Source organism: Phyllostomus hastatus, unplaced genomic scaffold, assembly GCF_019186645.2.
Source record: "Phyllostomus hastatus isolate PE091 unplaced genomic scaffold, TTU_PhHast_1.1 phas_contig_254, whole genome shotgun sequence".
NCBI lineage: Eukaryota > Metazoa > Chordata > Mammalia > Chiroptera > Phyllostomidae > Phyllostomus > Phyllostomus hastatus.
The window spans coordinates 16,243,195-16,266,352 of record NW_025333810.1 but is presented as its reverse complement, the minus strand read 5'-3'; the positions used below and the strand labels follow the sequence as shown (position 1 = coordinate 16,266,352).

Genomic DNA, 23,158 nt, shown 5'->3' with positions numbered 1-23,158 from the left:
TATTGGTTTTCAAGGCAGTCTCCCTTTTTAATACTGTCTCCTTGGGTCTCAGTCTACATTTTTTACATGGTTCAATTAATTTATTTAGCAAAATTCCTGCTTGTTTAATTTCCTTTAAGTCTTTTTTGTTGGTAGATGGTTTTTGCAGAAAATTTTATTAAATATGCATATTGAAGAGACCAACTATTCATATACATTTGTTGCCTCTTGGTTAACTTTTTTTTTTTGCAGAGTTGATGTGGTCTGTGGGCTGCATCAGCCCATAGGTATGGCTATTTGGCGTTCATAGTTATGAAACATATTTAAACCACCAACATCTAAAATTGAGGTGGTTGGCCTTGGCCAGTGTGGCTCAGTTGTTTGGAGCATGATCCCCTAACCAAAAGGTTGTGGTTTAGACTCCCAGTCAGGGCATATATCTAGCTTGCAATTGATTCCCTGGTCCTGGTGTGTACAGTACCCAGTCTGGAGCCATAAAAGAGGCAACCAATCCATGTTTTTCTCTCTCATCAATGTTTCTGTCTCTCCCTTCCTCTCCCCTCAAAAGGCAATGAAAAAAAGTCCTGATGTGAGAATGAGTAAATAAATAAATAAAATTGAGGGGGTGGGTATTACATACAGCTTATGGATATTAAAGGTCTTGGAAAGTTAGGAATATGGTAACACTGGGCCAGCATTCCTGCATGATAAGAGTAAATGGGAAAGGTGTAATTACTTTTCCTACACATGTCCTTCCCATGTTGGCATAGTTCTCACTCATCCAGTGTCACTTGATTAGGATACAGATTGACACTTATAGGTATTTGGGTTCACAATCCCTGATTTGATCGGATCAAATCTTTTAGAAGACTAAAGTATTTTCATCCAAGCTGAAGGCATATGTAGATATACTTTGCCTCTTAGCACAACCAAAAGGACAACAACAAATTTAAAATAAAAAATAACCAGGAGTGCCAGAAAATAGAACTGAATGGAACTCTGACAACGAGGAGTTAAAGAAGAAACATTCATTCAGACTGGTAGGAGAAGCAGAGATGGGCAGCTGGGGTGAAGAGGACTTGTGACAAGGCAGCAGCTGGAGGACTGGGGCAGGCAAGGTGGTGACTGGCAGAGTGGGAGGTCCCACATTTGCTGTGCATGAACCAGGAGGAACAATTGGGGAACGAGACAGACCACACAACCCAGGGTTCCAGTGTGGGGAAATAAAGCCTCAAAACCTCTGACTGAAAAAACCTGTGGGGGTTGGGGCAACAGGAGAACATATCAGCCTCACAGGAGAGATCACTGGAGAGACCCACAGGGTCCTAGAACATACACAAACCCACCCACCCAGGAAGAGCCCAGTTTGCTTGTGGGTAGTGGAGGAAGTGACTGAAAGCTGGCTGAGAGATGAGTAAGCAAGCAACATTGTTCCCTCTTGGACCCATCCCCCACATACAGTGCCAAAATGCAGCAATGTGGGGTGCCCCACTCTGGCAAATACCTAAGGCTGCACCCCTTACTATGTAACAGGTACACTGAGACAAAGAAATATGACCCAAATGAAAGAACAGATTAACGCTCCAGAAAAAAATGCAACTAAGCGATGGAGATAGCCAATGTATCAGATGCAGAATTCAAAACACTGGTAATCAGATGCTCACAGAAATGGTTAAGTATGGTTATAAAATGGAGGAAAAAGTGAAGACTATAAAAAGTGAAATAAAGGAAAATGTACAGGGAACCAACAGTGAAGGGAAGGAAATGAGGACTCAAATCAATGATTTGGAGCAGAAGGGAAAAATAAACTTTCAACCAGAACAGAATGAAGAAACAAGAATTCAAAAAAATGAGGAGAGGCTTAGGAACCTCTGGGATAACTTTAAATGTTCCAACATCCTAATCATAGGGGTTCCAGAAGGAGAAGAGGAACAGAAAGAAATTGAAAACTTATTTGAAAATATAATGAAGGAGAACTTCCCCAATCTGGCAAAGAAAATAGACTTCCAGGAAGTCCAGGAAGCAGAGTCCCAAAGAAGTTGGATCCAAAAAAAAACATACCATGGCACGTCATCATTAAGTTACCCAAGATTAAAGATAAAGAGAGATTCTTAAAAGCAACAAGAGGAAAGGAGACAGTTACCTACAAAGGAATTCCCATAAGACTATCAGTTGATTTCTCAAAAGAAACCTTACAGGCAAGAACGGGCTGGAAAGAAGTATTTGAAGTCATGAAAGGCAAGGACCTACATTCAAGATGACTCTATCCAGCAAAGCTATCATTTAGAATGGAAAGGCAGATAAAGTGCTTCCCAGATAAGGTCAAGTTAAAGGAGTCCATCATCACCAAGCTCTTATTCCATGAAATGTTAAAGGGACTTATCTAAGAAAAAGAAGATAAAAAATATGAACAGTATAATGGCAACAAACTCACAACTATCAACAACTGAACCTAAAAAAACCAAAACCATAACCAAAAATGAACTAAGCAAATAACTAGAACAGGACAGATTCACAGAAATGGAGATCATACAGAGGGTTATCAGTGGGGAGGGGGAGGGGAGAGAATGGAGGAAAAGGTATAGGGTATAAGAAGCATAAATGCTAGGTAGAAAATAGAGTGAGGTTAAGAATAGTATGGGAAATGGAGAAGCCAAAGATCTTAGGTCATGAGCTAAGATGGGGGGATGATGGTGGGGAGTGGTACAGGGCAGAGGGGAAAAAAGGGGAGAAAAAAAACGTGACAACTGTAATAGCATTACCAATAAAATATATTTTTAAAAAAGAAAACTAATGTTAGTCATGTATAGGCAACCCTGACTTACCATTCCAAACCTTAGAGAGTCACATGCTCTCTATGTGCAGCCATGAAAATATTCCAGTGTCCATGACTAGTATTCTGTTCTGCCTCCTGCTTCCTTCTCCAGGAAATTCTAGACCCCATTTGGGAACCTTTCAAATTTATACTTCCAATAGGAAACTTCGCTCTTTTGAGATACCAGGGCAGAGATCTGCTCTGTTTTAATAAACATGAGTTTTTCTAGGCAAACATCATCTCTAGAACTATACAAACACAATGTATCTACATAATGTCTCTCTGATTTTTCAAGTCTGTTTTTAATTAATGACACAGTTAAGGTTGGATCAAATTATTAATGCAGGATGTTCACTGTCTGTCCCCCTACCCTGAGCAGCCAAAGAAAATGCCCTAATTACCAAATCAATTTCCTGATTTTTTTCCTTCCTCCAAATAGAGATTCTTTTCTGCTAGGGGAGTGGTAAGGTCAATCCACATGGTAAAGTGAAACTCAAGAGAGACGGTGAGGAAAGGCAGGGAAAGGAGAATGCTGTGTTGAAAGAAGTTATGGGGAATTGTGAATTGAAATGCTCTGGATTGGCAGGCAGCAAGTGTGAGGGGGAAAGGTAGAGGACACAAAGGGGTTTTAATAAACATTGTTATGGTCTTTGAATTTGGATCCCCTTTATGAGAAACATAAGTAAATGTTTGGAGTTATTTTGAAGTTACTTTTGGCTGTGTGATGCTGTTTCTTGACTGCCTGCAACCCTGCTCTGAGACCAAACTGCCAAGCTGTGTGTTCCAGGTTGTTAAAGGTTACACGGCTTATGAATAGGTTTTCCTTGTTCACATCCTTCTAATATTGTGCTATGATTATATTCATTTGCTTGTGCTCGAGACAGTGAGTACTGGACACCTGTTTAAACAGATTTAAGATTGTTCCTTCAGCCAAGAATTTTGTTGTGTACCTTTCTTTAAAAATAAAAAAAAAACCCACCAAGACCTAGACAATTCAGACATATATTTCTGTTCTCCTTTTCTGTTTATATTTCTCATTCTATGGTTTTTCTGAGTTGGGGAGTCCACATTAAAGGTCAAAATGCTTCTGGCTCTAGGATTTGATTTCTTAAACACATCCCAGGTCAACTAGAGTGCTAGAGTTTATTACTTTTTAAAAACCAAACCCCTGCCAAGTGAAAGGAGAGAAGGGCATGTTTAGATGAAAGTGCCTGATGTTCAAATTCTGCAGTTTGTTGACATTTTATTGCTCAATGCAATTTTTCCTACCCTTCAGGGCATTTTGCTTAATGGTTTCCCAAGAACAGTATGATGAGGCTTCAAAGCAAGCTCCAGGTTTTAGCAACAATACTCTTATTCTAGTTTATATGAGTCACATGTCTAAAACCTTGTATAAATCTGAAGTTTTTCCTATAAACGCTATGCCCAGAAAATATGGCAAGTCATGTTAACTAGCCATATTAGATATCATACACCAATATGGAAATAAACCAGGTAATTCCAATGTAATAGATTTTTGTGTAGGCTGTGGGGAGGGGAGGTATACCTAAACAAGGTTTTGGATGTGCTAAATTAATTCAAGGGTATCTCTCACTGGTGGTCTGATAGTGTCAGCTGTTGGTATGATGCGTTAAACATTAAATTATTACATATACACCAGCATGATGATGTATAACTCCAAGAAGTCTGTTCTTTGTGATTATTTATTCCATGGGTCAAGGGGAATATGAACAATTCATTAGCTTGAAAGTGGTTCTCATCTTTTTTGTTTGTTTTTGTTTTTTATTGTTGATATATTACAGTTGTCCCAATTTCCCCCTTTGCTCTCCCCTGCCTCGGCCCCCTCTGCTCCCACAGTCAATCCCCTCACCACTGTCTGTGCCCATGAGTCCTCTATCCGTGTTCCTTGTCTTGCCCCTTCTCCTTCTATCCCCCATTATCCCTCTTCGTCTTTGGTTTCTGTCTGTCTGTTCCTTGTTTCCATGCCTCTGGTTCTATTTTTCTCATTTGTTTGTTTTGTTCATTAGATTCCTCTTATAGGTGAGATCATATGGCATTTGTCTTTGCCCCCTGGCTTATTTCACTAAGAATAATATTCTCAGTTCCATCCATGCTGTTGCAAAAGGTAGGAGTTCCTTCTTTCTGCTGTGTGGCATTCCACTGTGTAGATGTATAAAGTGGTTCTCATTTTATTGAACCACGTACATACGAGTAAAAATGCCTTTATGAGGGGGATGTATTTTAGCACTATTATGGTTAAAAAATGATGTGCCAACTCTTACACTCAAAATGCTATCCAGTACTATTATGGGCTTCCAGAGCTGACTCTTCCCTAATCTTTCTCTATTTACACTGGATTGCCTACTGGTCACGGTCAACTGGGTCAGCCTGAATAACAGAATTTCTGGGAAGGCAGAACCACAGAAACAGTAGGCCTGGAGGAAGGAATGCCTGGCCTTAATAGTTGTACCAACCTAAAAAAAATCACTGAGAGGGATGATGGATATATTTTTCTCTGTCTGGAAGGGCGTGCACAGGCTGCTTCTAGAGGCACTGGGAAGCAGCTGATCTCAGGTCTCTGTCCAGCATGCCATGTGTTTCTTTTCCGTGTGTTTGTTACTGAAAAGCGGAAGGAAGAGCTCGCCTACCTTACAATAGAAGATACAACGGCAGGCCGAGCAGCTGGAGCAGTTCATTGTTGATGGTTTCCAACGATGTAATCATCCAGGCACTAACGTCAGCCAAACCTGTAACATTTAGGAGACTGTGGGGTCTGACCTTGTGGTTAGGAAAATGTTAATAAGTATTTGAAACTTCATCTGACAGCCATTCTCCAATACTCATTGCACAACAGAGGAAACTTGCAGCCCTGGTTTTTAATTTTCTTCTCTTTTGTGGGCTTAGGGATGGACCTCAATGTTATTTTAACTTTGTTTCCTCTAGGCAAAGAGGTTTACTAAATTAGGTAGTCAATCAAGAAACCCTGTTCTGAACATTTTGTGTAGTACAGGCCGTGCGCTCCTTGAGGTTTGGTGCATCTGAAAGCAAAAGGGGCATGGGAGGGGATGCTCAGCCTTTTAAACAGGTCAGGGAGGGGCTGAAAGATATTCAAATAGAGTAACTACTTTAAGTATCTGCTGGGCCAAGGTAAAGTATAGAAAAATGGTCCTAGAATCAGAGGTATGATTTTTCTGAGTTGTCAGAGTTGAAGTCTGGGAAGGAGCAACAGCTAGGACCTCACTGGGAATGCTCCCCTGAGCACACAAGCAGAAAGGAGGGCTTTCCTTTGTCTGGTCACTCTGAAGCTTAAGGGTGAGATGCTTCCCGCTGTTGGGAATGTAACGCCACAGGACCTTCCCAGCAGATGTGCATACAGACCCTGACCAACCTGCAGGCTTGCAGCCATGACGTCAAACATCCCTTCAGACAAGCCACAAAGAGAACCAACCATCCTTTTCTCCTTGAAGTCTTTACAGGTTTTGGAAATTGGCTGTGAACAATGAATTCTGCACGTGGGCCAAAAAAGGCCACCACTGTCAATAACATAATGACTGAGAACTTCTCAACCTAACTTAATATTTACTCCCTAGTACCTGCTACTTACTGCCTGTATCAAGTTTGTGAAAATTTTAAATGTTTACTTTTCAGAACCCACTTCTTTCAACATAGGGGAATGGAAGGAAAATAGATGCCAAAAATAATGACTGATTAGTAATTTGCTTCTATGTTCTTTGTGCTAAATTAACATAAATATGGAGAAGCATGATGTGAAGGAGAGACCAAAGGTGAGAGGGGAAGTGTGAGTTCTTCACCTGTGAACAGCAAGGCTTTCTGAGGAAGGGAAACAAATGCAAAGAAAAACTGGGAAAGCATCATGTAAAACAGAAGCTCGCTCACATCTCTTACTGATCATTCTTTTCTTTGAACTCAGATAACACTCACCTGTGCTGTAGGGTGACTTTTCCTCAGTCACATACCTTCCCTCCCTTCCCGGCCCGCCCCTCTCTTTCTCCCACTAAGACAAGATCTGGTCCTTAAGTCTAGAACTTATGGGTCATAGGGAACAGAATATGCTTTTTGTGATATAACTCCAGATGGGGAAGGAAATAAACACTCTTTCAGTGTAAGTGTAGGCAACATACATACTAGCACCAAGTTCATCTTTGCCAAGAGGAGAGAAGACCTGTACTCCCTGCCCTCCTGCATGCATAGGGTCCTAAGCACCATCCTCACTCCGCCCCACCATACCTAGCAGGGTAAGAAAAGAAAGGAGAGAGAAAAAGATAGACTATGCTGGATGCTCAACTCAAGAGGGTGGGATAATAAAAGGAGGAGGGCACAGGGATGAAGGTCAAGGGGTGTGCCTGTTAAGGCCTTCTAAGAAACAGCAATCAAAATGGGATTAGATGTGCAAGGGATTTATTTACTTAGGGCCCTGGCTGTGAGGGATAAGGGGGAGGGGCGGGAGTAGGCTTGGAGAGCCTTCAGGCCCTAAAGCAGCGCTGACCACTGTGAAAGGAGAGGGGGAAGGAGGACTTGGGTAGGAAGTACCCCAGGCCACACCACACTTTGGAGAAAGTGTTGGCCAGGTTAAGGGGAGTCCCAGGCCACAGTTGCCCCTTAGAAGAGTCCCCCAGCAGGAAGATATACCCTGGATTTTATACCTCTGCTGTGCGCAGTACCTGGCTAAGGAAATTTGGGGAAAGTGTGGCCTTGGGGTGAATGCCGCAGAGCTGATGGTGGTTCTCACTGCAGGTTTTTGAAGAGAGCTCAGTGGGATCAGCTTCACCGCCACCCCAGGGAGGAATACATGGTGCTGGCATAGGCGTCTAGTAGGCTCCAAGAGTCTAGGACTAAGGCGCTGGATCTGAGTTAGAGCAAGAAGACAAGTTGAATAAAATAGAGAACTCACTCTGGAATCTGTGCCCACTTGTCTGTGGTTTGGAAAAATTGCTTGATCAAGTTAAGTACCGATTCAGCATTTTCCAAGATTCTCTGAGTTTAACAAAAGCTGCTGGTAAGGCCATTTCACTGTGGATATTAATGTTCAGATCTATGATTCTCATTTTGACACTTAATCGCATTACATAGGGACATGGGTAGCCAATCACTGTGTCTAAGTGTTGTATTTCTTTGCCTCTATTAAATGTGAGCCTTACAGGGTCCCTGCTTGGCGTCAGGCAAACCAGAGTGAATTCTACCGCCTCTCAACATCCCCCCGAGCCCTCACCACACATATTATTCCTTGTCTTGCAGCTTACATATGTGTGTATGTGATTTGTCCTGTCTTCAAAAGACAACGAGTGACTTGAAAGTAACAGTAGTCGTACAGTTTGAATCAGCATTGCCTTGCACACGCAGTTGGTGTGGGCTTCAACATCACTTAAGTGAAGTGGGAAGGACTGAGCAGGGAGGGCACAAGGTGGGAAACACGATGGGAACATTTATATCTATTGCAGTCTACTTATTTTCAGAAGGGCTCGGGTGGCTGACAATAGGAGACACATGCGTTACAACCATCAAGAAAGCATAAAGAAGCAATAACAAAGGAAGGGGGTGGATCTGAGAGTGGTGTACTAGAAAAAGCTAAGCTAGGGCTTGCTACTGAGATTGAATGCAAATTTTACTTTTGATCTTTTCCTGGCAGGCAAGACAAAAAAGAAAATACAAGTTATATAAGGTCTTTATTAGGTAATAAAAAGGAACGTACCAGTTTTTCTATAGGAGCAGATTTTTTCCCTAGCACTATGTCTAGGAAGAATTTATTTTATGACCCCTTATACAACCATTGGCTTCTTAAACATATGATGGTTTCACTAAGTTTTATAAAAAGTATATAGAAGCTTTTTTCTATGTGGCTATTTCTTATATTGATTTTTGATAAATGCCATAGTTCAGAGACGACTTTTCTTTGGGGACTTAGAATCAGTGGTGAAATGAGGTTGAAGAATTACATGTGGGCCTATGGCCTGTGGAAGGGCCCTGGGAATGGTATGTTACAATAATGACCGTAGGCTACTACACTAAGTATCAATTTGACATTAGGAAACAAATGAAGTTGTATTCAAATGGAACATAATTTTGGCTGCATTTCCTTGAAATGTGGCTAAATAGTTCTGCCTGGCACATACATTTTGATTTGACACTGAACCGTCGTCAGAGTAGAATGATCTAAAATTGATTCCAGTAGGTCCCAGGCTCATATTGAGAAAACACTTTGGGAGATGTGGAAAGTACTCCTCCTGCTTATGAAGCAGTTTAAGCACCAAAAACAATTAAACAAATTTCTTTTGTACTCTGATGAGACTCTTCAAGATTTGAATGTGCCAACGTGCTGTCACAGATTGAGTTCCCTTGTACGTAGACTCTGGCTTTGATATTAGTGCTCAGAAAGCTTATTGTATGTAGATGGCTTTCGGAAGCAACACCTGTGGAAGGGAAGGGGCGGAAGCAGGATAAGGCAGGGGAGAAACTTGACCAAACCCATGGAAAGCTCTGGTGCTGGAATGGCCATTTGGAGTTGTCTCAAGTTGGGTAAAGGGCTGGGCCTGCATAGCCCCACGTTGACCAGCCGTTGGATGCAGGCTGCCCTGGGAAGAGGCATGCTCTCAGGCAGGGTGGCTGTCTTTGGCCAGGGAGTTCCCTGAGGGCCCACACCTGATGGCTCTGGACAGTAGCACTGCCCGCAGCTGGGGTAATATGCCCTTTGTTTCTGAAGGGTGAATGCATCATGATGTATGATAGAACTTGTATGTACTATTCACTAAACTAGCAAAACATACTTTAATCCTGGAGAACAGTAAAATACCTCCCAGACCAGGGGTGTCAAACTCATTTTCACCGGGGGCCAGCCACATCAGCCTCACAGTTGCCTTCAAAGGGCCAAATGTAATTTTAGGACTGTATAAATGTAACTACTCCTTAACAGTTAAGTGAGAGCTAAGCACTGCCACTGGGTAGAAACAAGGCACTGGACTGGATAAAACAAGGCAGAGAGACAGATTTGGCCCAAAGGCCTTGTGTTTGCCACCTGTATCCTAGACTGAATGGTGGAAAGGATACAAGTTATAAAATATTGGTTGATCCCAATGACCTGGATGTATACTCTGTATTCTGTATGATGAAAACATCAGTGAGATTTTATATTTGGCTACTCCTGCAGAAGCCAGATGTCAGTGACTTGGTCAACAAAAACAGCTCGTTTTACTCACTTAAATAATACGCAGGGCAGTCCAGGGCCTTCACAGCTCCTCCCAGAACAAGTTCTTTCTCTCTCCTTCTCTCTTTCGGGCATGGCTACTCTTGTTCTCAAGGCTGCAAGAGGCACTGCTGTACCAAGAGTGGAAGAAGGGTGACGTATCAGGGGTGAGAGTTAAGTGCCAGGTTTGCTCCTTCCTTCACAAAGTTTTCTAAAGCATCACTCTGATTTCTACTGACTTTTCATTAGCCAGAGCTGAGTCACATGACCATCCCTAATCAAGGGCATCTGGGAAAGTAATTTGCTGTGAGAACATTTAACTGACGCTTCTGATTAGGAAGAAACGATATTGAATAGGCAACCAGCACTGTCTATTGCAAGTAATAGAATTTAAAGTCTTCCTTCTTTGGTCCTAATTGACTGAACAACTATAAGAGCAAATTCCATAGAAGTAAAAGATAAATATAGTTATAAAATATAAATATAAATATGAGCACAACATCACCATAGATTGTTATACTTCACAAGTTTGTTGCACTTAACACAGGCTTTCCATATTTCATCAAAACCATTATGCTTTTATTACCATAGATTTATGGTTGCATCCCTACCACTTGGGATAGAGCTGTGCACATGGTAGGGAGTGAGTGAGTGTGTATTGTGTAAACAAAGGATTGTGCTGGCATAAAGCACAGCACTGTGCAGTGTAATGTGGTCATAAACTATATCATGTATCTTGCAGGCATATCATGGGGAGCCCCTGCAGTGGTGGCTGGGGGGTGGGTTTTAGGTTTTGCTTTGGTATGCTTTTGTCCTGGTTATACCACTGCCAGATGAGAAGCTTTCTGATGATTTGACTTCTATAAACATAGATTTTAGGAAATCTAGAGAAATAACAATTGAAAAGCTACCCTCATTATGATTAGTTATAGAAGTACAATGAGCCCATCCTTTATTTAAAAATTATTGCTGTCTTCTACCTAAATAATACAGAAAGTGTCTCACTTTCTATAATTATAACTTTCATATGACCTACACATGAAATAATAGTATTAAATACAATTTTCAATCTATAGACACGTTAAGTAAATATAAGTGTCATATTTCCAATGACACATTCCTGAAACACCCAACAGTCTCCTCTCTATACCCTATCCCAGGTTTAGGGGCACACTATTCTCCTTGAGGAAGGTTTTTCTTTTTATCAGACTATCTTCTCAAATATTGTCCCAATAGACAGTTTATGGCATCTTAAAATAAAAATATAGAGACTAAGGAGAATGCTAAAACACCCTGCATTTCTAATATGCTCCTGATAGATGCCAATGCTGACAGTGCCTGATCACACTTTGAGTAGCAAGACACTGGATTTGTGTCTTTGGGTTTTGATGTTCATAGCAGCAAATTTGCAATAGTCAAGTGCTGGAAGCAACCTAAGTGCCCATCAGTGAATGAGTGGATCAAAAAACTATGATACACTTACACAATGGAATTTTGTGCAGCAGAAAGAAAGAAGGACCTCCTACCCTTTGCAACAGCATGGAAGGAATTGGAGAGCATTATGCTAAGCAAAATAAGCCAGGTGGTGAAAGATAAATACCATATGATCTCACCTTTAACAGGAACCTAACAACAAAACAAACAAACAAGCAAATTATAAGCAAAGGCACTGAAATTGAGAACAGGCTGACAGTGACCAGAGGGGAGAGGGGAGGGAATTTCAGGGGAAAAGGGTGAAGGGTTTGAAGGAACAATTATAAAGGACACATGGAAAATAATGGGGGGATGGAAACAGGGGAGGGAGGTGAGGAGAGCTGGGTGTTGGTCTGGGGTGGGGAGAAAAGGTGGGAAACTGTACTTGAGCAACAATAAAAAAAAGACTCTTGATTTAATCTTGGTTGCATACTGGAAGCGCGGGGTAGTTTTCATAAATGCTGATGCTTGGGTTCTGCCCCAGAGAGCAAGATATATTTGTTATGGAGCTCCATTTGGGCATCAGATTATCTATCATCTATCTATCTATCTATCTATCTATCTATCTATCTATCTATCCAAATCTTCACCTAAGGATATATTTATTGATTTTACAGAGAAAGGAAGGGAGGGAGAGAAATGTCGATCCGTTGCTTCCCATACATGCCCCAACTGGGGATGGAACCCATGACCTAGGTAGTTCCCTGACCAGGAATTGAATCCACAACCTTTTGGTGTACAGAATGATGCCCTAACCAACTGAGCCACCCAGCCAAGGCATGATCATTAAATATTTAGAAGCTCCCCGAGGTGTTTCTAATGTATAGCAAAGTTTCAGAACCACTACTATACACCATTTAAAATACTTTTTTCTACAAGTCCCTCGAAAAGCACAAGGATAGACTTGTGTGCCCCACTGTGGTTGACACCCATGTTTGGATTTTTTTTTTAATTCAAGGAGAGTGCTGCATTCTTCGTATGGGCTCAATCAGTGTTTGTTGACTACATCAGCATATGGAAAGATGCTTGTTCTACTTACATACTCTGGCAAGAAGGGAGAGGTGGTTTACTTTTCATTGTAAACATGAGTCCAGCACATTTCCATTTACTGCAATTCCTTTGCCAGCTTCTTCCAAGGGTGATCCTATGTAAAGGTTTTAGAGATCTTGGGAACTAAGGGCAGAGAAGACAAAAATAAAAGGAGGGGAAATGATAGCGAAGAGGAAGAGGAGAGAGAGTAATGGAGGGCAGGGGAGAAGGAAAAAGTGGAAAGGAAGGAGAAAGAGGTGGAAGAAGAAGAATGGGGAAGAAATGAGAAGAAAACATGGATATAAGGGTATCGAAAAAAATTGTTAGGTAACTACTAACGATGCTCTGGTAGAGGTGACACAAAGGCCAGCAAACTGTACTGTCATAGGAGATGGGAATCAAGTGCTTGAAAAGTTATATAAAACTGTGTAATAGTAGAAGAATAAAGGGAAATAATGTCAGAGATAACAGAGGACATACAGACAGACCTAACAACAAATGAGAGTTATGAGCAGTAGACAGAATGAATGTTGTTTTTATGGTGGGAAAGGGAAATAACTCTATTGTAATGAATACCTTATCCTTACTTTGCTTTATCAACTCAACAATAAGCATAAAGGTGGCATCTAAAGAAATAACATTAACCTATTTTGTATCAGGGAGTCTTTCAAGGAATTATTTAAATATTTATTTTATAGTTATTTCCTCTAGCCAGGACCATCTAGTATGCTGCTTATGAATATCCACTTTAAGATAAAAAAATAATTCTCAAAATTTACTAGGAGATACCCTTTGAGAAGCTTATTCCCACTGCCATCTCTATGATGTATATTTAGAACTTTCTTATAAGGACTGAAGTCTTGATACTAATGTTTTATGAGAATAAGTCATTGGAATTTAATACATTCAAAGCAGTGAATGGTTTGGTATCTTGTTATCTTTTCTAAGAAACATTCTTATTTAGATGTGTTGAACTTTAGCAATACAAGTCCCTTTAGTGACATAAAAAAACCCCAGTCTTTAAAAGATGCTGACAGATGTTGTGATAGTTTTTTTACAGTGCAGTGGTTTCCTGCTCTGTGACATGTAATTACGCATGTAGATAGAACTTGACTCATTTTACTGGCCCAATGGGAGGGTACTGGGGCAGGGGCCTCAAAGCTCTCCTTACTAAAAGGAAACATACTCTTACATGGAAATGTCTTGATTTCTACAAAGAGTTAAGAATTTGTTTTTTTTTTTAAGTTCTGTATAAAACTAGGGTCATGGTAAGGAAAACATTTCTATGACTTTTTTTTTAAAATTATATTTTACTGTTTATGCTATTACAGTCATCCCATTTTTTCCCCTTTGTATCCCTCCACCCAGATCCCCCTCTTCTCCCTCAGGCAACCCCCACACTTGTCCATGTCCATGGATCATGTATATATGTGGTCTTTGGCAACTCTATTCCCTATGCTGTACTTTACATCCCCATCACTGTTCTGCAACTACCTATTTGTACTTACTAATCTCTTCACCTTTTTCACCTATCCCCCTGCCCCCTATCATCTCATCTGGCAACCATCAAAATGTTCTCTGTATCTATGATTTTGTTTGTTTGTTGCTGGCTGTGTACACCCTCTTCTTGTTTTTTTTTTTTTTAGTTTGTATTTTAGATTTAATTGTTAATAGATGTGTATTAATTGCCATTTTATTGTTCATATTTTTCATCTTTTTCTTAAATAAGTTCCTTTAACATTTCAGATGATGTTGATTTGATGATGAAGGACTCCTTTAGGTCTTTCTTGTCTGGGAAGACCTTTATCTTCCCTTCATTTCTAAATGGTAGCTTTTCTGGGTAATCTCGGTTGTAGGTCCTTGCTTTCCATCACCTTGAATATTTCTTGCCAATCCCTTCTAGCTTGCAAAGTTTCTTTTGAGAAATCAGCTGAAAGTCTTATGGGAACTCCCCTGTAGGCAACTATCTGCTTTTCTCTTGCTGCTTTTAAGATTTTCTTCTTGTCTTTAACCTTTGGCATTTTGATTTGATGTGTCTGGGTGTGGGCCTCCTTGGGTTTATCTTTTTGGGGGACTCCCTGCCCTTCCAGATCTGTATGTCTATTTCCTTCACCAAGATATGAGAGTTTACTATCATATTTTCAAATAAGTTTTCAATTTCTTGCTCTCACTCTTCTTCCAGCACTCCCATGATGCAAATGTTGGTATGCTTGAAGTTTTCCCAGAGGCTCCTTACACTTCCTCATTTTTTGGATTCTTTTTTCCTCTTGGTATTCTGATTGGGTGTTTTTTGCTTTCTTATATTCCAAGTTGTTGTTTTGATTCTCAGTTTCATCAGCTTTGCTGTTAATTCCTTATAAATTGTTCTTCATTTCAGTTAGGGTATCCTTCATTTCTGACTGGTTCTTTTTTATGGTTTCCATGTCATTTTTTATGCTGTTGAAGTTCTCTTTAAATTCATCTGCTCTTCTCTAAGTTCCTTGAGTATCCTTGTAACCAGTGTTTTGAACTCTGTATCTAGTAGCTTGCTTCTCTCAATTTTGTTTACTTCTTTTTTTTGGATTTTTATTCTGTTCTTTCATTTGGGCCATGTTTCTTTATCTCCTTGGTTTGGCAGTCTCCCTGGTTTCTATGCACTAAGTAGAGCTGCTATGTCTCCCAGGGTTGGTAGAGTGACCTAATATAGTAGGTGTCTTGTAGGGTCCAGTGGCACCACATCCCCTATCACCCAAGGTGGGTACATGAGGTGCACCTACTGTGTTGGCTATGTACACCCTCTTCTTGTAGTTGAGCTTTGATTACTGTTGGTAAGTCAATGGGAGGGATTTATCCAGGCTGAACAGTTACAAGGACTAGCCGTGACCAGTGACCACCAACTTCCAACCACCATGAAGGATCAGCTCTGCAGGGGCCCACCCCACAGAGAAGGACTTACTTCAGCAGAGCTCTGGTGCCTGCTGAGTCTGCCCCTTGAGTGTGTTGTGGAGGTGGTTGGATGGTGGTGGTCTGACTCGGTCTATAGTTGTCCACTGGGTGTGCTGGCTCTGGGGCTTCCCGGGAGGTGCAGGCCAAGGTCAGCTACTGCCTGTGTTCAGTCCAGGGACACCTGACATAAGCTACAAAGCAATCTGCAGATGGCTACTACTTGTGCTGGGCTTGGAGGTGTCCCAGCAAGGCCAAGCTGTGAACCAAGATCAGCTGCTGCAAGTGCTGGGTCTATAGGGCTTCTGAAGCTAGATGCTGCTTGTTTGAGAGAATTCAGGAAAATCTGAAGCATAAACAAGACAAGCCATTCATATGGAAAAGCCACTGGAAACAGCTTTAGTGGGCCTGAAAGTTGGGTGGGGCAGAGCCTTCAGGAATCACCATGGTGATACAGTGTGAGCCAGGTTGATGGAGTCTCAGATATGGCATTTACTTGCTGTCTCTGTGTGGGGGGAGGGCTCATCAAAGGAACAAAGATCTCTGTTAGCACTTCTGTCTGAGAGAAAGCTGTCCCCCAGCTCTTGCCCTGATGCCAGACACTGCAGTTTCTCCCCGTATGTCTCTGATGCCTTTCAAGCTGCTGCCCCAGTGCTGGGGCTCAGCGGAAATGAATCTGTGTAAGTTCGTGTGTGTGCCCTTTAAGAGGACACACACACGTGTGTGCCTGGGAAAACAGGAGTTTCTGTCTTCCAAAACTTCAAACCCCATTGGCTTTAACAGCAAGAAGTTATGGAGGCTTATTTTCCTGGCACTGGAACCCCCAGCTGGGGGCCTGTTGTGGGGCTGGGGCCCTCACTCCCAAAATATCTCTTGATTTTTGTCTACCGAATGAGAGTGTGGAACCAGACCATTCCTCATCTCTGCCTCTCCTACCAATCTCGATGTGGTTTCTCCTTTAATTTCATAGTTGTAGGACTTCCATTCAGCTTGATTTCTGACAGGTCTGAATAATGGTTATTCTGTAGTTTAGTTGTAATTTTGATGTGATTGTGCGAAGAGGCAAGCTGTATTTACCTATGGTAGCATCTTAGCTTTCTCCTCCATTTCTATGAATTTCAAGCAAAAAATTTATCCATTTTATAAGGAACTTGAGTAGTAAAGCTATTATCCATGTATGACTTAAGGACCTGCATTTTTAGTGTCCTAGCAACATCATTAAACATACAATGTATTGTCCCATAGTCTGGATCCTCTGAATTTGTTCAACTTTCCTCTTTTACCTTTTAAAAATTCTTTGCTTAGTACTGCAGTATTTAAAATGCTAGTGTTAATAATCAAATTGCCATCTTTTTCAAACTCTAGAACTTTGCTATGTTTAATTGGGAACTCTGTGTCTGGCTCACAAAATATAGAGAATACTAGTACAACTTCAACTTTCAAGTTTAAAAACAGTCTTAGAACAAAACTGGGGCCTCTGGGGAAGAGAACATTCTCTGGGTCTCCTTCCTTTGCAGGAGCCCTTCTAGCATGAAGTCCTAAAGTTAGGCTCATGTGTGATCCCAGCATTGCCTCCTCTGTACCAACCAAAAAATACAAGAACCTATATTTTATGTGTGCTTGCTGTATATTCTCTATTAGAAGCTCAAGCACTAGAATAGGGCAGGAAAATGTAAGGAAGTGATTGAAGGGGGCACACGAGGTCCAGGGGCCAAAACAAGAACAGGCCATCTCATCTGAAGAACAGACAATGGGAGAAATGCAGAACCACACATGGAAACATGTTCTACCAACAGACTCAAGGGACAGAGCAAATGGGCTGAAATTTATAGACATGTTGTTCTATAAATTGAAAGGAACCTACCTTTCAGATGTGGCTGTAGGCCAGTCTCGCCTTTTCCCAGATTTATCAAGAAGCAATGTCCTTTGCCTAAGATGAAACAGCTGTCCAGAAGCAGAGCTGAGACCACAACTCATGTTTCCTGTGTGCCAGTGGGCAATGTGCTCAGGAGGGAGCATAGCACAGGACAGATGGATAGATGAAATACAATGGAGAGAGTAAGAAAACGTGTACCAAAGCCAATTCTTCCATTTACCTTGGACATGGGAATTAAACTTTCTGAAGTTTAATTTTCTAATCTATAAAATGGGAGTATAAAATGGAAATATCTTCACATAAGTGAGGCTGGTGCATAAAAAGACACTTTGATATTAGCTCCTTCTTCTATACAGACCTCATTAAGCCCAAGTTTGTCAGATGACCCACATAAGCAAAATTGCCTCCTAGTTTTGTACCTTGGTCTACTTTGCCCAGGAGCATACAGAATGGCCCACATTTGACTGCAGTAACATTGCTAGTAACTCTTAACAGCATACAGTACTCCTTCCTACTGGTAAGACTGTATTGTAGTTTCTTACTAAAACTTGACAGGTCTCTTATAGGCAGGCTCTGCCAACACTTTGAAAATAAAACTTTTGAAATTTTAACAGAAATATATTTTTACTTGATAGGATGAAACCTCATGAAACTCACTGCTTACGGGGATTGAAAAGGCTACATCAATAGGGCCGTTATAAACCCAGGCTCCACACTGTCTCCCAAAGGGATTAGACAGCCTTGTAATGTGCTAGAGGCAGAAAAAAAGTGACCCAAGAAGGGGCTAAACCCTTAGTTGTCATTAGTGTTTTCTCATGTCAACACTGAGATTTGAAAAGACAGAAGAATTGACTCACTTTATATACTTGTCTGATCCTTTAGTACTTAATGAAAACTAGAATGTTTTATTTGATCCCTGTGGGAAAACAGCTAAACTGGGTGGTTTGTCCCTGAAATAAAATAGCAGCTATCAAAATACTCTCAAAGTCCCTTAGAAATCAGAACATCACAGATTTATTAGAAAGTAGGTGTTCCAAGCTTATAGGTGGCTATTAACATGGTTTTATTTCCTTTATACAAAAAGTAGAAAGGACTGAAAAACATTCTTGACAGAAAACAACACGCTGGCCTGGTCTCATTGAGATGCCAAGCCCAAACTGCCCAGATACAGGGAAAGGGAAGTTCAGTCAACATCAGCCAACTCTCATGCAGTTGATGAACTACGAAATGGCATCAGTTGCTTGGTGACTGTCCAGTGGGTAGGTTGAATCGATACAATCTTAGAAAACATACATTTGCTCAGTCGTGCTTTTAAACAGCATCTCTTTAAAAACCAGGTATATATACAAGTATCACCCAAAAATGTGTGTTAGATAGTCTACTACTATAAATTTAAGGCATCCTGATATTCTGTTATTCTGCTGGTGAGGCATTGTTCTCATGGTTTTATTTCCACAGAGGATCATCCAGAAATTTCCAGAGGTGTCCAAAGGGCAGCAATGAAAGATAATAAAAAGGTGATTTACAAGAAGAGTTCTTTTGATTCTGGCTCAGCAATGTGCTTTATGCTGTAGGATTTCTTCGTTTTTTTATTGATGTCATTATGCCTAAGCAGAAGAGAAACCACGAGGCCAGAATTAGATAAAACTATGGGCAAGTTACAAGATAATACCACTCAACAGTTCACCAAAAATGGAAATTACCCTAATAAAAACCATGCTGAAGAACACTTCATTCCAGTAGGCAAATGATTCTGTTTCATATAAACCACTTTTTGAAAAATAAAAGAGTCATGTCATCAAACACACTTAGTGAACACTTTTTAATTCTCAATTGTAATTGCTGATTAGAATCCAGGCAAAATTCTATAGTCAAGTGAATTTTATCACAAACAAAATGGAAAGTATAGTACTGCTGGTCCAGTGGACACAAAAGATATTTATATTTTATTTACATGAATTCAGGGGTGATACCTTTTATTCTCTAATAAGCTTAATGGCTATCAGGAATTTAAAAAGATGCTTATTAATAGTTTAAAGAAGGTGCTTTTTTGGGGGGTGTGTGATTACTGAGTAGTACATGTTAGAAGACCACAGTTGGTAAATCTATAGGGAAAAGAAAAAATAGGGAACAATAATGCTGTTTTTCCCTTATTTGATACCTTGTAAGCTTATGGCAAGAAGTAGAAGCTCAAACCTTGCAACAGTTTTGTTTTGTTTTTTTTTTTTAAGTGAATTTCTCTCTGGGTAGATGCATTCATTTTCATGAGCTATTACTCCCATTCTAGATATAAAATCTTCCAGAGAGGAGCTGTCTCCTGGGGTGAGCAAGCCTCCATATTACTAAATTCCTCCTTGTTGGTACACCAGACACACACACACAGTTTCTCGTAATTGTACTTGTTAGATGAGGACATATTTGGACAGAGAACTCCAGGTATGGTTTTACGGACTCAAAATCATGCTCCCTTACAAGGACCATCTAGTCTACTCTTAGTGTTTTAGTAAATATTTGATTATCATCACAGTCTGAAAGTTATAATTTTTCATTTCATTTATTCCTCTGAATTGAACTTCGGAGAGTTGTCCTTGGACAAGAAAGGGAGAAGATGAAAGAAAAACCCACTTGGTTAGAAGACAATCTAGGGACTTCCAACTGAACATAGTGGATTAAATATACACATTTATCACCCCTTACAAAACAGCACTACAATGAAAAAGTAAAGACATAAAAAAGGCATAAACCTAAATGAATAAGGGAAATGGGAGAAGAAATGATAGACAAAATACCAGTAATATCTCAGAAACAGGAAGGTGAATGGATACGTGTAGTATTCCTGCTTTAATGTAAGTGAGGCTGTATGCAAAAACACTAAAAAGAACACTTTCTACAGGATAAAATGCAGCATGATTGGAGCTGAATATATACCAGGTAAAATGTTAATGTGAGGCATTTATCCGAATAATATCAGGGTAATTCAAACATCCCTGAACCCTTCAATTACTTAGTTCTGAATTACTGGTATTCGGAAGAACAAAAGTGTTAGGGTAATTCTTGCATGAATTATTCAGATAATTTGCTGCTTCTTGATTGCATTTTTGGATATAAAATCACATTCTCAGTGACCAAAATTGGAAAGAAGAAAGGCTTGAATTTAAATAACAGTTTTTCCAGTTCTTTCATTTGCTGACTCATCCAGGCCTGGGCTGCATCTTTCCACAGCCCAGAGAGCAACTTGGAGGATCAGTTGGAAATGGCCCGTGGGCATGCATTTCCACTGGAAACCAAAACGGGGGGCGTTGCTACTTTTGTGGTTTCCTTCCGAGCTTTACTGAGAGCACATCTACCAATCTCATCTACTAAAAAAGTGGGTTCTGGTTCAAAGAATGAAAACCTGCACTCAAAGCACCCAAACTGACACTCCCTGTCAGTAGGTGGACTTACAATCGGAAGGCTTAGCTTTATACAGTTCCCACCATTCTTCGTGTGGGACGACAGACTCAGTCCTCATTGTTTCACTTCTTTTTCCCTCTTCTACTATTTCTTCTCTCTAGCTCTCCCTCTGTCCAAACATTTATGAAGTCCCCACCATGTGCCAGCCACCATGCTAGATACTGGGCATACATATGCGGGCAGGATAGTGCTATCAAGGGCCCCTGCTCTCATGAAGTTCTTATCCCTTTTGTGAAATTTGCCATGTTTTAAACTATATCCACACTGAATTCTCTCTTGATTATGATCTCGAAGAATGAAGGGACCATGCCTCATATCTGACACAGCAAAACAACTGGCTTAGAGAGCTAAAGATGTTGAAATGAGTGTGCTGGCAACCCAGGGATGTGGGTCCAGGAAAGTAATGTATCTGCACTGTACTCAATGTGGGAAGGAAAATCCCAAATGGCTGTGGTTGGAACAGGGATAGTTGGTGAAGGTACTGGAAGGTGTCCAGGTAAAGTCTCTCTGTGGTACTTTTAAACCTCAAGTAACTTGCTGATTCTTTAAAACTCCAGCCTTAAGAGAATTTCTAGATAGGCACTGCTCCTTCAGTGTGCAAAGATATCCTAGTTGTGGCAGGCTTGGTGCAGTTATGACACGTAATAGACCGTGTATTCCCCCTGGAGTTCCACAGTTCAAAACTGGACCCTGAGGGCATGAGGGAAGGAAAGCGGAGTTGGGTGAAGGGAGTTGTTTGTTTTTAAGTTTTGTGGCTACACTTAAACAAGGATTAGCATGCTGAAAGAATGTATTTCTAGTGGGATGTCTTTAGTTTCCAAAGAAGGTCTCCCCCTGTACCCCCTACCTAGAGTTCATGGGGGTTTGACATGTTCATTTCTTGCCTTCCAAAGGCAGTGCTTTAACACAGAACATGGGATCTTTGTTGGAATAGCTTTTTCTATGTCTCAACTCATTCTACACTGATACTGAACTCACAGTCTTCTCATGTTGGAATACGCTTCCTCCCAGAGGGTACAAGGAGCTTATGAGAAGAAACTCCATTTGTGACTTGTGTTCTCCTCAATCTTGAGAATTCTGGCATTTGCTAAATTGTCCTGGAATGCTGAAAGATCTGCTCATTTTAACTATTCCCCATAACAACGACATTTTTCTTTGCATAGAAGATTCTACTATGTAACAGCCAATGACAGTGTAAAACTGTGGCCCATTTCAAAGGAGAATCTGTCAATTAATGAAACCTGGAGACATGGTTCAAGGTTGGGGTCTCCTCCCTTCCTCCAAGTCATAGGGACAAAGTTTCAGTATGAAATACAGGTTTTCTCTTTGAAACTAATTGGAACCCTGGGGAGACAGGAAAGGGGGAGGAACAAGAGTTGAGCAGGGAGCACAGAACACCTGGGGAACATGGGGAGGTGGGAAAAGGAAGGAGACTAGATAGGTGCTAGGGCAGGGGTGTCCAACCCGTGGCCTGCAGGCCGCATGCAGCTCAGGATGGCTACGAATGTGGCCCAATACAAAATCATAAATTTACTTAAAATCTTTTTTATTTTGCTTATCAGTTTTCATTAGTATTTATGTATTTAATGTGTGGCCCAAGACAACTCTTCTTCCAGTGTGGCTCAGAGATGCCAAAAGGTTGGACATCCCTGCAGGGGGCTCTGGAGCAAAGGTAATCATTATACATCAGGAATCAACTTCCTCCTGATGGACTGGCTCTGGACCCCAGAGTTAGTAAATTAGAAATAAAAACACAAAAATACTTGAGATCACAGCATAGAATTTGAAACTATAATTTTTGAGCAGAAAGTCTGTCGACAGTTTTACAAAATACCCTTTTAATATTAACACCTTAACAAACTTTTGTGAACTGTTACCTTGGGGAGGAGATTCAGTCTGCTTAACCAGGTGTGCTCTAAAACTATGCAACCAACACCTACTCAGAGAGCTTGGAAACATACCTATGACTCCTTATATAATTATCCCCTTCAACAATCCTTAGAAAACAGGGGTTAAAACTAAATACTTCCAAGTAAAAAATTTAAGAGAAGATTAAAGTGTGGTTATTTTACTACATCCAGAAAAATCATGGCAAAGATGCATGTACTCAGCAGGATTAGGGATTCCTTTTTGTGCCGACTGCATTTTTCCATTGTGATTCTGGAAATGCTGTTCAGTGGGGTTGAGGGTATGGTCTGCTTGGGTCAGGTTTCAGCCAGGGCCTGACCTCTACTTTCTCAGTGTCTTTCATATCTTTGCTCGTTTTCTGATTAGAATGATATTTTGACAGTAAAGCGACAAGGAGAGAACTATGTGTGCGCATGCACATGCAGGCTTGGGTACTGGTAGGCATGGGGGCACCCTGGACTCTGGTCCCCTACTGGGAACAGCAGAGAGCCATTGCCACATGCTC

At 40.8% G+C, this 23,158-nt stretch overlaps 1 protein-coding gene across 3 annotated transcripts in view; it reads right to left on the bottom strand.

The window, feature by feature from the left end:
• Positions 1-18,286: 18,286 nt before the first annotated feature.
• LOC123818095 (synuclein alpha interacting protein) overlaps positions 18,287-23,158 on the bottom strand; it is a 142,834-nt gene continuing 137,962 nt past the window's right edge. For all 3 annotated transcript variants that reach the window (XM_045837991.1, XM_045837993.1, XM_045837992.1), the window contains one exon: positions 18,287-18,899. In XM_045837991.1, coding sequence (XP_045693947.1) covers positions 18,815-18,899 — 85 coding nt within the window. In that variant the 3' untranslated portion in view covers positions 18,287-18,814. The remainder of the gene's footprint in view (positions 18,900-23,158) is intronic.